Source organism: Panthera tigris, chromosome A1 (assembly GCF_018350195.1).
Source record: "Panthera tigris isolate Pti1 chromosome A1, P.tigris_Pti1_mat1.1, whole genome shotgun sequence".
NCBI classification, from domain to species: Eukaryota; Metazoa; Chordata; class Mammalia; order Carnivora; family Felidae; genus Panthera; species Panthera tigris.
In genome coordinates, this window is record NC_056660.1 from 81570382 (window position 1) to 81584876 (window position 14495).

At 51.0% G+C, this 14495-nt stretch overlaps 1 protein-coding gene across 1 annotated transcript; it reads right to left on the bottom strand.

Moving 5' to 3' along the window:
* Window positions 1-53: 53 nt before the first annotated feature.
* ATP4B (ATPase H+/K+ transporting subunit beta) lies at window positions 54-7241 on the bottom strand. Its single transcript, XM_042998746.1, has 7 exons — window positions 7135-7241; window positions 6308-6465; window positions 4389-4502; window positions 4078-4277; window positions 3145-3201; window positions 1814-1912; window positions 54-1260 (listed from the first exon to the last, which is right to left on the bottom strand). Exons 1-7 carry the CDS (start codon window positions 7239-7241, stop codon window positions 1099-1101), a joined length of 897 nt encoding a protein of 298 aa, XP_042854680.1. The 3' UTR covers window positions 54-1098.
* Between the last annotated feature and the right edge of the window lie 7254 nt (window positions 7242-14495).

Here is a 14495-nt window from a genome sequence, read left to right on the forward strand (position 1 = left end):
GCAGCGTGTGTCTTCTTGCTGAGCGAGGACAGTCACCGGGCTGCACACAGAGCGCCCCTCACCCTCCTCCTGCGTCCTCAGAGCTGGGACAGGTTCTGGGCTGTTGAGTCTCAGAAAGAATAAGATCGTCAGAGAAGAAAGGACAGTTCACCATCTTAACTTGAACCAGCTGAGAAAACCCACCAGTGTTTTGAAGCCACAGGCCTTGCAAGGGAGCCCACAGTCCCGTGGGTGGATGTGGCCACCTGCCTGCTCTGGCCAGTCATGACTTCCCTCAACTGCCCTGAGGGCCAGGGGGCCACTGAGTTCTGGCGCCCTTTGCCTGCTGTGTGCGGGCGGGACCCCCAGACAACGTGTGGGGTGCTTGCATGGGAGTAAGACATCAGGCCGCATGCGATACTAGGGTGGGAGGCGGGGTTGCTCTGGGACAGGGGGCTTGTTTGGCCACAATGCTCCAGGTTTTTCTAGAGCAGCTGGCGGAGGCGGAGGTGTGCACCTTGGCAACCGCAGCGCCCTGACTTCCTCTGGGGTTTGCTATGCCCCACCCGCCACCTGATCGCCACCCGCTCGCCACCCCTCCTTACCAGCCAGAGCTTTGGCTCCTCAGCGTAGTCTGATTTCCCTGACTTGGGATTGAAACTTTAATAAGAGAGTTCTTAAAGAAAAAGTGACTTTTTTGTTATTTTTCCCCTTATCAGGAAAGACGTGACTATTGTATGTAGAGCAAAGTGTGACTTTAATGTGCTTAATTTGTACAGGGTAGGAATTGTGTCTTTAAAAGCAAGCCTTCCGATCGTCCGTCCTCGTGAGGCGTGTTTCTTGCTGACGTGGGTCCCAGAAATTGCAGAGGTCAGGGAAGCTGAGGCACAGTAAGGAGAGAGAAGTTCGCTTGGGGCGAGTATCTGGGCATCGTTAGTGGGTAACCACTGCCTCGGGGTCACCGTGTTGGCCCAGCGTTTTGATCCTCACTACGAATTCTGTGTCAAGGAGCAGAGAAGACTTAGCGAGAAGCCGTCGACTCCAGTGCTAAGTGCTTACAGGTCACAGCCTGTGGCTCTGGGCTGGCTTCCAGTGCTTGGCGGCCGGGCGCCCTGCTCTCTACTGCTGGATTTTGAGCTTGAACTCCACCTTCCCCTCGTAGGGATCGTGGGGGTTGTCAAATGTTACATGATCGGCCAGGATCTTGCACACGATGAGGACCTCCGTGTTTCTGGGGACGTTGAGAAGTTTTACAGCGACCAGAGGGTTGCTGTAGTGGGGCTGGAACAATGTGGGAAGACGGGAGGAAGCGAGAGTTAGAAACTGTGGCAGACATCCGGGCGGGCTGCTCGGAGGCGGTGCCCGCCTGCCCTATCTGAGCATGGCTGCCCTCACACCCTCTGCTGTGTGCCAGAACTCACAGGGACAGAGGGGTCTCTCTCCATGTAGGAACGAGGAGAGTTGGTCTGGGGGGTGAGACAGCACCAGTGACAAAGTTGGCCTCAAATTGTGCTTGATGAAAATTAGTTTAAAAATAAAACAGGAAAAATTAAGAGACTTGGAGGAAGTGCTTCAAAATGGATATGTGGTGTCACAACAGGATTTGGGAAGTGCTCGGAAGGTTAGAAGAATTAGGCTTGATATTTATGTTTTGTGTGAGAGCCTTGTGCTTTCCGGTAGTTACGGGCAGTGGGTTTGGGAAGTGCCCAGGGAGCTGTGTGGTCAGGATGGGCTGAGGCAGCCTGGTTTGCGGTGCAGGTGAATGTTGATGGCTGTCCTCACACCGAGCACGTTGCTAACTTTGAGACGGTTCTGCGGCTGGTGGCAGGCCTACCTGTGCTTTGCTCCCGTAGTAAGGGAAGTAGTGGAGGCTGAAGGTGCCGTTGGGTGGGAAGTACTCCACCTGCAGGGGCTGGGCGTCCTTTTGCTGGTCCTGGGGGCAGAGAGGCCACCACCTGGGTGAGGCAGGAGCTGGGTACATGTGCGTGCAGCTTGTGTGTGTCCTGCCTGGTTGTCTGTGTGTGTGTGCACGCAAACAGTTCATGTGCAGTTACCAGAGACCAGATCTGGTCTTTAGGATCAGTACTGAGATCCCATCGGGCACATAACCTATTATTTTGCCAAACTAAGGTCACTTTGGTGACCTATCAGAGTGAAGAATGTGCTGGTCTGTCCGTATACGGCAGTGAAAGCCGTGAGGCTGGGTGGGCCGGTTTTGCCAAAACTGGCCAAAAGTTTGTGTGACATTCTGGGGTAAGCACTGCTTTCTCGTTTCTCGTCATTGTCAGAGTCTGCGAACTGCCTGGCGGGTGGCTGGATTTCGTCAGAACACAGATGGAGAACACTTTGGTGTCTGTTAAAGCTCAGGTTGGCCTACATGTGTGGTCGAGTGACTACAGGAGGGCCCAGAGCGAGCCAGGGACTTGCCCACAAGAGACAGGCCCTGGAGGTAGGCGCTGCCCTAAGGGAGCCTCCTGTCGCAGCCGCCAGGGAAACAAGCTTTAGAAAATGATGAACGGAAGCAGTCTGTTTTTTTGTGCTTGAAAACTGGTTTTGCAGCGGGGCGGGGGTGGGGGGGGGCTCAGCCAGTTAAGCGTCTGACTCTTGATTTTGGCTCAGGTCGTGGTCTCATAGTTTGTGACATGGAACCCTGCTTCGGGCTCTGTGCTGACAGTGTGGAGCCTGCTTGGGATTCTCCCTCTCTCTCTGCCCCTCCCCTGTGTGCGTGCTCTCTCTCTCTCTTTCTTTCTCTCAAAATAGGTAAATGAAAAAATTTTTAAAAAGCTGGTTTTTAGAAAAACTGGAGTGAATTCATGCCAACTCTTAGGAGCCCGAACACGTATGCTGTTAAACATCCATGGCTGTTGGTCACCTGGCATACGTGTAAGTAAATAAGAGAAAAAAAATGTAAAAAGGTACCTTGGTTTTTTCTAAACTGCCACCAAATACTTTGAAGCGTGTTAGTAACGTACTGTTCCAGACGCTTCTGGAAGCAGAACAGTAACAATGATACACTGTTTTTCTTACTCGGTTTTTGTGCCCTTAATGAAGCTGCTCTAAGTGATGGTTTGTGACGGTTGGTGCGACTGTGGATCCGGACGGTTGGGCTGGCGGCTGAGAGGAGCTTGGGGAGAAGTGGCTCCACCGCCACGGCCGCGCACTCACCAGGAAGGCGCAGTCCACCCTGGGCGCCGTGCTGTTGCTGGGGAGGAACTTGACGATCTGGAAGGGAAGGGCGTCCTTGTAGCTCTCCCGCCGGCTGTATGTGTGAGGGGCCTGTCTGGCCTGGGGCTCCGTTGTCACCGCCCGCAGACCCACTCCCTGGTGCTCCTCGGGGCCCTGGAGCGGGCGCGGCAGCTGCCCCCGCCGCCCGCAGCTCACCTGTGCTGCTCCCACGTCACGCTCTTTCAGTCTCCTGGGGTCTCGGCCTTCGGATGTACCTCCTTGTGCCTGGTGCCCAGGGCAGTACTGCCCTCCCCGCACGCCCTTCCCCTGCCAGGCGGTGACGAGACCCAGCAGGGACCCAGGAGCGTGTGTAGGGCACACACTCGTGGCCTCCCCGTCTCTTGGGAAGGGAGATAAATAGCGCTGGGCAGGTGTGGGGAGTCCCCAGACCGCACCTGTCGCCCAGTATGGAGCAGACACGCCTGGCCCTTCTGCCGTCGTCAGCCTCTGGTGGGATGTCCCCGTCCCCTGCACCGAGGCTGCATGGGCTGTGCTCTACTGCGGCTCTCGCACTGGCCTGTCCAGCCTCCCTCATGCCTGGCAGAGGGTCCCTGGCCCATATTGAAAACCTCTGCTCTGGATTGTGTCCGGGTGCCCTCCCAGCACCTGTATGTGGCCCGGCTGCTGTCGAGCTGTTGTGCACACGAGCTGGACTCTGCTGCCCAGTGTCGAGGTGCTGCTGCTGTGTGAGCTGTTTTCAGGTCGTATCGGGGGGGGAAAGCTCAGGGCACGCTGAGCATAGGAACAGAGCGGGAGGGAAGAGCGGTGTGTGTCCCAGCCCCGCCACCGTGGACAGGGGCATGTGGGTCACGTGAGGGCCAGACCCCCGGCCTCCATGCCACGGCCGTCTCCACAGGCACCCTCAGGACTCACCCTGTTCATTTTAATCACAAAGCACGGCCTTCCTTCTGCGAAGCCGAAGTTGGGGTCCACCAGCCCTGAGCAATTTTGCAGCATGTCTGCTGTGAACTTGCAGGAGAACTTGGTGTGGTTGGGGGCCATGAACTTTTCCTGGAAGAAGTACTTCTCGGAGGTGCAGTTGATGCTGTCCTGCTGGGACTCTGGCGAGTAGCCTGCGGGGACACGTGCACTGGGGCTGGCTGGAGGGGGGCACAGCCCAGGCCCCTCCACGAAATTGTCTTGGAAGCGGGAAAAGCAGAGGCTGGAAGCTTGTTAAACTTCACCTGCCAGGAAGGTGTGGAGGGTGTGCACGAGGTCCACCCAGGTCCTGTTGTCGGAGACATTGTAGGAAATGTCCAGGCCCTTGTCCCCATAGACATCTGGCCTCAAGGTCACCCCTGGGAAGAGAGCAGGATGCGTGTGACTCAGTTCCCCCCAAGGTGTTGGTCACACCCAGCCACGTGCTGCAGACTCCCACACACCGCTGTCTGGCCCGGCAGCCAAGCATGGGTTGCTGCGGTCCTCAGGGGCCCCCGTGCGAGGGGACAGTGTCTGTGTGTCCTCCGCAACAGTGGCTCCGCAGGGGCCCTGCCCGACTTGTCGGAACCATGCTAGGCGGAGTTGTATTTGAATACACATTTGAAAAATCTTCACTGGTTTTGATTAAAAGCAATTGACAACATGTTAATCGTACAAAAAGTCAGGATGCACACGTGTAGGGAGCGGCAGTGGTTGCCTGTGTGCGGGGGGCGTCCTCGCTTCTGTGAGCGTCAGACGCGCGACCCCGTGTGTGCCATAAATTGGATAAATGGGGTCCCACCACCCAGATTCCACTCTCCTCCTTCCGTGTCCTGATGCTGTCGTAAGTGTGTCGTCATCGAACTGTCCACAGATACCACGTGCTGTTTCCCTGTGTGAATGAAGCTGGCCCCTTTGACGTGGGGACTTTTTAGATACGTCAGCCGGTGTTCTGTCCTTTTGTGGACGCTGTGGGCGCAACGTCTGTGTGCAGATTCAGGTCAAACCCTGGCGAGGATCTGACCCAGGGGAGCGTGGGCACGCTGCACAGGGTCCTCTCTGCTGGCGCTCTCAGCCTGTTCGTGCGTGTCAGTGGTGGCTGCTCCCCCCCACCCCCCGGGCTCCGGGCGAAGCACGTGTGTCACGCATCACGCTCTGTTCTGCGGCCACCGTGAGCTTACCTGTTGCCTGGCTCTAAAAACGACGCCCAGTAGAGCACTGTGGTGTTGTGATGCCGGGTGAAGGGATTTCCCGAAGACCCCTGGGGTGGAGGGGCCTGCCTGGGGGAACACACGCCCCCCGGCTCTCACTGCTGGGTTTTCCTTTCCTCCCACAGGAAGCGGTGTGGCCGCTGGGCGTTTCTTGGGCTATTGCTTCCGTGGGAAGTGTAGGGACGCCACCCACGAGTGGTGAGAGTCTCCATAGTTGTGCTGGAAAGTGCGTTTTCCTCCTTCACTTCTTCCCCCTTCTCCCCCTGCCCTTTCTCGTTTGGTCTGTGCAGGCAGCTGGGCTAGGTCCAGAGGTGACTCCGGACACGGGGCTCGGCCTTTGTTCCAAGCGTCCTTCCCCACACGGGACGGCAGACCAGCTGCTCTTAGAGAACAGTGTGTTCTGAACCGAGCTCGTGTTTGTGGACGTGGTAACAGGAGAGGCCTCGGTGCAGACGTGCGTCCAGTGCAAGACAAAAGCCCTTTCCTCCCACCAAGCCCTCTCCTCTGGCTCCAGCCTCCCTGCTCGGTGCCTTCTCCCAGACGGGCCCTGTGCACCTTTGTCGGCATCTAAAGTGAGCGATGTGAACATGGTCCCTGTAACAAATCTGTTTTAACAATTAAAACAACAGCCAAAGTCTGACCGTAACCTGGGGCCACTGTCCTCAAAAGAAGCTGAGGGGCTGTCCATGCCTGGGGGGGGCCCCTTTAGAGTCCTGGGGCCCAGGGTGGGGCAGGAGGGTGTCCCCTTTAGAGTCCTGGGGCCCTGGTGGGAGGGTGTCCCCCTTCCGAGCCCTGAGGCCCCAGCGGGGATGGGAGGGTGTCCCCCTCAGAGCCCTGGGCCGTGGCATGAGTGGCCCCTCCTGATTGCCTCTCTGGGCTTTGTTCCTGAGGGTCTGTGTTCTGAGCCCGGGGCTCCCAGACTGCATGTGGCCTGACGCACTGGGTCCTGGGGTCCAGGCATGAGCCCCCCTTACCTGGTGACTTTAGCTGGTCTTGGTAGTCAGGTGTGTACGGGTCGAGTGTGCACATGAGTGTGTAAATGCACAGAGCAAAGATTGCGGTCATCACCACGTAGAAGGCCACATAGTAGAGGCTGATCCATACTGCAGGGAGGGGGGTGTGCAGTGTAAAGCTGCAGGTTTAACCACCTCAGTGCGCAAGGCAGTGGTGTTCACAGTGCATTCACACACAGTGCTGTGCAACCATCACGTCTGTCAGGTTCTAGAACGTTCTCCTCACCCAAGAGGTGCTCCGTACCCCTTAACAGTCTAAAAATCATAAGTTTGGGGCGCTTGGGTGGCTCAGTCAGTTAAGCATCTGGCTTAGTTTCATCTCAGGTCATGATCTCACGGTTCGTGGGTTCGAACTGTGCGTCAGGCTCTGTGCTGGCAGCTCAGAGCCCAGAGCCTGTTTGGATTCTGTGTCTCCCTCTCTCTGCCCCTCCCCCGCTTGTGCTATGTCTCACTCTCAGAATAAATAAATAAACATGAAAAAAAATTTTTTAAATAAAAAAATAAAAATCGTAAGTTTTAGGAGCATAGCTTTAAAAATGCTGTTCTCAAGTCTGTGGCTGAACCTTTGCGGCCAGCTCTCAGATGATCCCACTTTGTCAGGGGGGCGTTGGAGCCAAAATGGGCCTTGGATTATCTGGTTGGAGACAGGCAGCCTCCTGGGTCCTGGGTGCCTGGACAGCACAGCGTCCCCGTCCCCGCGGGCACACCCCCCACCCCACCACGTCCCCATCCCCGCGGGCACACCCCCCACCCCACCACGTCCCCGTCCCCGCGGGCACACACCCCACCGCGACAGCGTCCGGCCCAGCATCTGCCCGGTGTCCGGGTTCCAGCAGTAGCGCTGAAACTCCTCCATCCGCTGGCTGCATGACTTCTTCTCCTGCAGCGCCGCCATCGCCCCTGCGGATCAGGGAGCTCCCCACACCTGGCCTGAGGGGAGAAAGGTGGCCTGTGGGTTTTATAGTCTCCTCCCCTGAAGGTCAAGTCTCCGGGGAAAGAACCAGGGCGGTGATCACGCCTTGCTATCCAAACACAGTGGCTATCAGATGCCTCCTCGCCTCGCCACCCCTCCTCTCCGGATGCCCTTGGCCAAGTCCTTGTCTGCTCTGGCCCCTGGCACCTTGTTGAAATGCAGATTCTGACCCAGCGGGGGCTCCTGGTGGACTGTGCCTGTGGCTTTAGGACCCCGGTGATGCCCGGGGCACGCGTGGGCTGACAGCACGTCGGAATCACCGGGCCATAGGTATGCCTGCCGCCTGTCCCAGGGCCGAGTTTCTGAATGAGCTGACCTGCCAAGGCGGCCTGACCGCCCAGAGGGCTGCAGGCCCCCTGACCACCCTGACACAGGACCAGAAGCAGGAGACCTTGGCGGTTTATGTAGCTGGGGCCGTGACATCTGCTCACCGGGGTACCTACCGCTGCCATGAGACAAATGTACCACAGAAGTCTTTTCACAAATATCCAAGTCAAAGCCTGATTACAATAACAGGTATTGTACCCAAGGACCTAGGATTTCATTTGCTGTCCCCTCTAGGTTTTCCCTCTGAGGGGACATTTGTAGCCAAATTTGACGGTTTCATTTGGAAGAAGAATAATGAAAAGTGCTCTTTTCAGTTGTTCTGACTTATTTTCTTTAACATGATTTCATTTGTTAGCAAAATGAGCCCCCAGAGATTCAGATGGAGTAGCACCATTTTAGCTTGGACTCGTAATTTTTTAATGGACCAAATCTGTGTGTCTTTCGTACGCTGTTCTCATTCACAACTTGGGGATTTCAGGTCAGTAAGACACAGTGACGTTAGGTTGCTAATTGCCCACGGCCCATGGGCCTGGGACCCCAGCCGCCGGGGCCTGAAGACAGAGAAGCGACCATCCCCACAGAATAAATGCCACCCTCACCTGGGAAGTATAGACATGTCCTTGAAATGAGCAAGAAGTGAATCCTTTCCAGAAGTCGTTGAAAGAAACCATCCACATTTAGTCTCTGGAGTCCCAGATGTGAGAAAGTGTGGGCTGAACTGCACACACATGATCACAGTGCCCTCCGGATGTGTGCCTGCGGGGAGGAGAGGCAGGGGAGGGAGGCTCCCACACAGCATGCTCTGAGAACGTGCGACAGATGCCCCACAAAGAGCGGGCTCCAGACGATGTGGGAAGCCCAGACTTCTCCCCCACCTGGCAGAAAAGAGGTGGGGCCCACCCCCTTATGCTGCTGGGGTGGAATAAAAAAAAAAAAAGCCAGCTAAAACTGAAGGATTAAGTGATAGGAAAATATCCAGGTTTCAACTGATAATCATGCATTTTAGTCAAGAACCAGGAAGATTTCAAAATGAATTAAAACAAGGCAATCAAAAGGTGCCAATATCAAAGTGATAAGGCTGTTGGAATCAGAGATTTTAAGGCAGTTGTGATAAAAATGCTTGAGGGAGGAATCATAAACTTGTGAAACAAAGAAAAAAATAGTCTCAACAAAAAGTTTAAGGAAAGAAACAGAAGATACAAAGAAGAACCAATGGAAATATTATAAAAAATACAATAATGAACATAAAAAGCTCAATGAATGGATTCAGCTGCATAAAGGAGGGGACAGAGGAAAGAAATCAGTGACATGGAAGAAAAAATAATAGAAATTACGTGATCTGAACAGTAGGAAAAAGATGTTCAGTGCCTCAGGGACCTGGGGACTAATGGAGATGTAACATCTGTGCGATCAGAGTTCTGGAAGGAGAGAAGAAAGAGGACAGGGCTGAAAACTTCCAAACACAGCAAAAGATATAAACCTGTGTGTTCACAAAGCCAAGTGAAATCCGAATAGGGTAACTCCCCAGATCCACAGTGCATCATGATTAAACTTCTGAAAATTGAAAACATACACACACAAAAATCAAGAAAGCAGCCAGAGAAAAAAACATTTGAATTACAGATTACTCTTCAGAAAGCAGAGTCAGAAGGAAGCTGCAAAATATATTTAGATGCTGAAAGAAGAGATCTGTTACCCAGATCCTGAACCCAGCACAAATAGCAGGGATGAAGGGACCCCAACATTCTCAAATGAAGGAAAAGGAAAGGAAGATAATTTGCCAGCAGCAGACTTATCCTAAAAGTATGGCTAAAGGAAGTTCTCGAAACAGAAAGACGGTGTTGAAAGAATATGGGAGCATTAGGAAGGATGAAATAACATGGTAAGCGAAACATGGGCAAATACTATAAGCTCTCCTTTTCTTCTTGAATTTCCTTTTCTCTTTTTTAATAATTTATTCATTTTGAGAGAGAGCATATGCATGCTTGAGTGGGAGAGGGGCAGAGAGAGAAGGAGAGAGAGAGTCCCAAGCAAGCCCCGCACTGTTGGCACAGAACCCAAAGCGGGGCTTGAACTCACAAACCGTGAAATCATGACCTGAGCTAAAACCAAGTGTCAGACACTTAACCATCTGAGTCCCTCTTCTTGAATTTTCTTTTTTTTAAAAAAAAAATTTTTTTTTTCAATGTTTTTTATTTATTTTTGGGACAGAGAGAGACAGAGCATGAACGGGGGAGGGGCAGAGAGAGAGGGAGACACAGAATCGGAAACAGGCTCCAGACTCCGAGCCATCAGCCCAGAGCCTGACGCGGAGCTCGAACTCACGGACCGCGAGATCGTGACCTGGCTGAAGTCGGACGCTTAACCGACTGCGCCACCCAGGCGCCCCTCTTCTTGAATTTTCTAAATTATGTTTGATGGTTGAAACAAAAACCATAACATTGCCTGATATTGTTCTAAATGTATGTAGATGAAATAATTAAGGTAATTATAAACAGGAAAGGATAAAGGGATGTGATATTTCTGCACTTCACTTGAACTGCTAAAGTGACAGCAATAGAATGTGATAAATTATGTACATATGATACCAACAGCAACCAATAAAAATATGCATAAAGAGATACACATAAAAATACTATAGATAAATCAAAATTGAATCCTAAAAATTTTTCAAAGTAACCCACAGGAAAAATGCCAGACCTCATCAACAATTACATTAAATGTAAATGCTATAAATACATCAGTCAAAAACAAAACAAAACAGAGACTGACAGAGTAGATTTAAAAACAGACCCAAATATAGGCTGTCTACTAGAAGCTTATCTCAAATAGAACGATATAGGCAGGTTGAACACAAAAGGATGAAAAAAGATACATCATGCAAATAAATACTAATCAAATGAAACAGGTGTGGTTATATTAATATCATATAACTTCAGAGCAGAGAAAATTCCAGGAGACATTACGTAATGATAAAGGGTCAATCATCAAGAAGATATAGCAATCCTAAATGTGTATGCACCAAATAAGAGAGATGCAAAATGTGCAAAGCAAACTAATAAAACTGGCTTCAACAGTTCTCTCTCAATAATTGATAGAATAGCTAAATAGAAAATCAGCACGGATATAGAAGAATTCAACAATATTGTCAATTAACAGGACGCCATTGACATTTGTAGGCTAGCCCACCCAAGCACAACAGAATACACTTTCTTTTTAAGTGATCTTGGAACATATACCAGAATAGAGCATATTCTGAGCCATTAAACAAAGCTCCACAAAATTAAGAGAATTGAAACCATGCAGTGTGTCCTCCAATCATGATACAAACTAGAAACAAATAACACAAAGATAACAGGAGAATCCTCAAACATGTGAAAACTAAATCACATTTCAAAGAATTCCTAAGTCAAAAGGAAGTCTTGAGGGAAATTTAAAAAACATAGGACTGATGAAGACAAAAATAGAACATCAAAATTCATGGGATGCAACTAATGCAGTGTTAAAAGAAAAATTTAGGGGCTCCTGGGTGTCTCAGTCGGTTAAGCATCTGACTCTTGCTTTCAGCTCAGGTCATGATCTCGTGGTTTGGTTCGAGCACCATGTTGAGCTCCATGCTGACAGCACAGAGCCTTCTGGAGAGTCTCTTCCTTTCTCTCTGCCCCTCCCCCACTCAAGCTGTCTCTGTCTCTCTCAAAAATAAATAAACTTAAAAAAAAAGAATTTATAGTTCCAAATGCATGTATCAGAAAAGAGAGAGAGTCTTAATAATCTCAGTTTCCACTTGGAAAATTTAGAAAAAGAGGCAGGGAAAGCAAGCAGAAGGAAGAAATAAAAGCTAAGATCAGAAATCGATGAAATTAAAAACAAAAGCAAAAGGGAAAATCAGTGAAAGAGCTGGTTCTTTGAAAAGTCAATAAAATTGACAAATCTATAGCAAGAGAATAGACACAAATAACCAAATTAAGGATAAAATGAGATATTACTACAGACCCTTCAGACATAAAGAGGAAATGCCACACACAACTTTATGCACGTAAACTCAACAACTTAGATGAAATTGGCCACTTCCTCAAAAAACACACCTTGTCCCATTTGAAATAGAGAATTTGAATCGCCCTATAACTATTAAGGAAACTGAATTTATAATGTAAGGTCTCCCAACAACAAAAAAACCCTTCAGGCCCTGATGGTTTCACTGGAGAATTCTACCAAACAGGTAATGAAGTAGCACAAATTGTGTACTGTATCATTTGGAAAATAGAAGGGGACTTCCCCACCTGATTTATGAGACCAGCATGCCCTTCACCGAAACCAAAGCCAGCGCAAGAAACACAAACAACTACAGACCAAATCCCTCACAAATATAGACACAAAATTCCTTAACCAAGTATTGATAAATTGAACCCAACAATGTATAAAAAGCATTAAACACCATGACCAAGGGGGATATATTCTAGAGATGCGGAGCTGGTTCAATATTAAAAAATCAATCCGTGTAAAGCCCCACATTAACAAGCCAAAGAAGAAAAATCCTGTGATCATACCAGCTGATGCAGAAAAAACACTTGACAAAATTCAACATTCATTTATGACTGTTGACTAGGAATAGACAGAAATTTCATTAAAAGCATTGACAGAATCTTTACAGCCAAAATCCTCTCTAGCGGTGAAGGACTGGTGTCTACCCCAAGATCAATAATGAGGCATGGACTTCTGCGCTCACTTCTCTGTGTCAGCCTTGTGCTGGGCGGGCGTTCCAGCTAGTGAATAAACAGGAAAAGAAAAGGCAACAGACTCGAAAGGAAGAAATGAAGGTCCTTATTTTCAGACAACAGGATTGTTATGTGTAGAAAATTCCAAAGACTCTGCAAAAAATCTAGAATACATGAGTTCAGCAAGGCAAAGTCTACGAGGTTAACGCCCCCAAATCAACTGTGTTTCATTTACTAGCAACAAGCACATGGGTCCCAAACGACACTATGATTGACATTTGCTCAAAACAAACAGGAATATTTAGGTGTTAATCCAATACAACACGTACAGAACTTGTGTGCTCAAATATTCACTATGGTGAGGGAAGACAGGTTACAGATTACATTCATAGGTTGGAAGATTCAGCGTAGTAAAGATGTCAGTTCTCCCCAGATTGACATATAGGTTTAATTCCTATCAAGGTCCGAGCTAGATTTTTTTGTGTAGATACAGAGAAGACTACTGTAAGACTTCTATAGAAAGGCAAAGGAAGTGGAATATTTTCTTCCATGTTTTGAATACTTAGTTTTAAAAATTGTTTTTTGAAAAATATTTTTGAAAAAGAATAAAGTCGAGGCTCCATTTACTCAGTTCCAAGCCTATCATCTGTTCTGTGTCTCACGTACAGTGACGGAGAGGAGGGTGCCGGAGCAGAGCGGACCGCGCTGACGTGCCCACTGCACCCCCGAGCAGCTTAGAAGAGGCGCACAGTCGCAGCCCCACCCCCAGGCCGCTGAAGCGGAGTCTGTTTTGGCAAGGTCTCCAGGCGATTGGTGTGCCTGGCATGATTGGGAAGTGTGGTAGGCAGTGCGACCCCTGTCCTTTGAACCCTGCCGGGTAGGCAGGGAGGAGTTAAAGGCAGGGGACTCTGCTCATACACAAGTCCTCACTTCTGCCTCCCCTGCCTTTCACCCACACCCCTCTCCCAAACATCCTCTTCTCCCCAGAGGAACAGGGGGTGGGCTGGGCAACCTGGCCCCTGGGCTCAGGCATTCCTGTTTCTGCAACCCCTCACTTCCTCCCCTCTTTAAACTATAACCAACCCCCATTGGTTCCTTTTCTTCCCCACACGTTTACTGAGTACCTGCTGTGTACTAGATAGACAAGGCCATGCCTTTGCAAATCTGACACTTCTGTTGGGCCTGGCATCCCCAGATGTGCCCCAGGTGTCTCCTAGATGTCCCTGTGTCTCCCAGGTGTGTCCTCCAGTTGTGTCCCAGATGTCCCCCAGGTGTGTGCCCCAGGTGTGTCCCCTAGGTGTGTACCAGCTGTGTTCCCCAGGTGTGTCCTCCAGATGTGTGCCCCAGGTGTGCCCAGGTGTGTGGGACACCTCCAGGTGTGTACCAGATGTCCCCTAGATGCCCCCCAGTTGTCCCCCAGTTGTGTCTCCCAGGTGTGTCCCCTAGGTGTGTCCCACATGTCCCCCAGGTGTGTGCCCAGATGTGTGCCCCAAGTGTGTCCCAGGTGTGTCCTCAAGGTATGTCTCAGATGTCCCCCATGTATGTGCCCCAGGGTCCCCTAGGTGTGTCCCCCTGGTGTGTGTCCCAGGTGTGTGGGACATCTCCAGGTGTGTCCTGATGCCCCCCAGATGTGTCCCCCAGGTGTGTCCTTCAGGTGTGTTCCAGACGTCCCCTAGGTATGTGGCCCAGGTGTGTCCCCCCAGGTATGTCTCTAGGTGTGTCCCAGATGTCCCCCAGGTATGTGCCCCAGGGTCCCCCAGGTGTGCTGCTGGCCTCTGCACCCCTCTCTCACTCCTGTTTCTGTGTGGGGCCTCAGCCCTGGGTGTAGCTGGGGTCTCCTGCTTCGGTCCTCACCTCACCTGAAGCTTCTATAGGCATTCTGCTTTGCTGGCACAGCCCAGGAGAGGGGAGGGAGTGGACGTGGAGCTGATCCCTGGGCAGGTGCCGGGGTTACCTTAGGTCTCAGAGCTGGCAGGTGACCTGGGGGCAGGCTTCTGTCCGTGTCAGGCCCGGTCCCCACACAGCCACAGTTGCCCTGCCAGCGGGGAACCATGGACACCCCAGGAGGCTGTTCTCCTGTGAGCTCTCACTGCCTTTTCTATGTGAATTTCTATGATCACCTGTTTTTCTTCCC

Excerpts from the sequence above, each read along its gene's own strand:
- ATP4B (XM_042998746.1), bottom strand. The coding sequence starts at position 7,241 with ATGGCGGCGCTGCAGGAGAAGAAGTCATGCAGCCAGCGGATGGAGGAG. Across the intron at positions 6,466-7,134 it reads CTGGGCCGGACGCTGTCGCG|CTTTACACTGCACACCCCCC; the intron begins GTGGGGTGTGTG and ends TTAAACCTGCAG. Across the intron at positions 3,202-4,077 it reads TTGTGATTAAAATGAACAGG|ATCGTCAAGTTCCTCCCCAG; the intron begins GTGAGTCCTGAG and ends CTTCCCTTCCAG.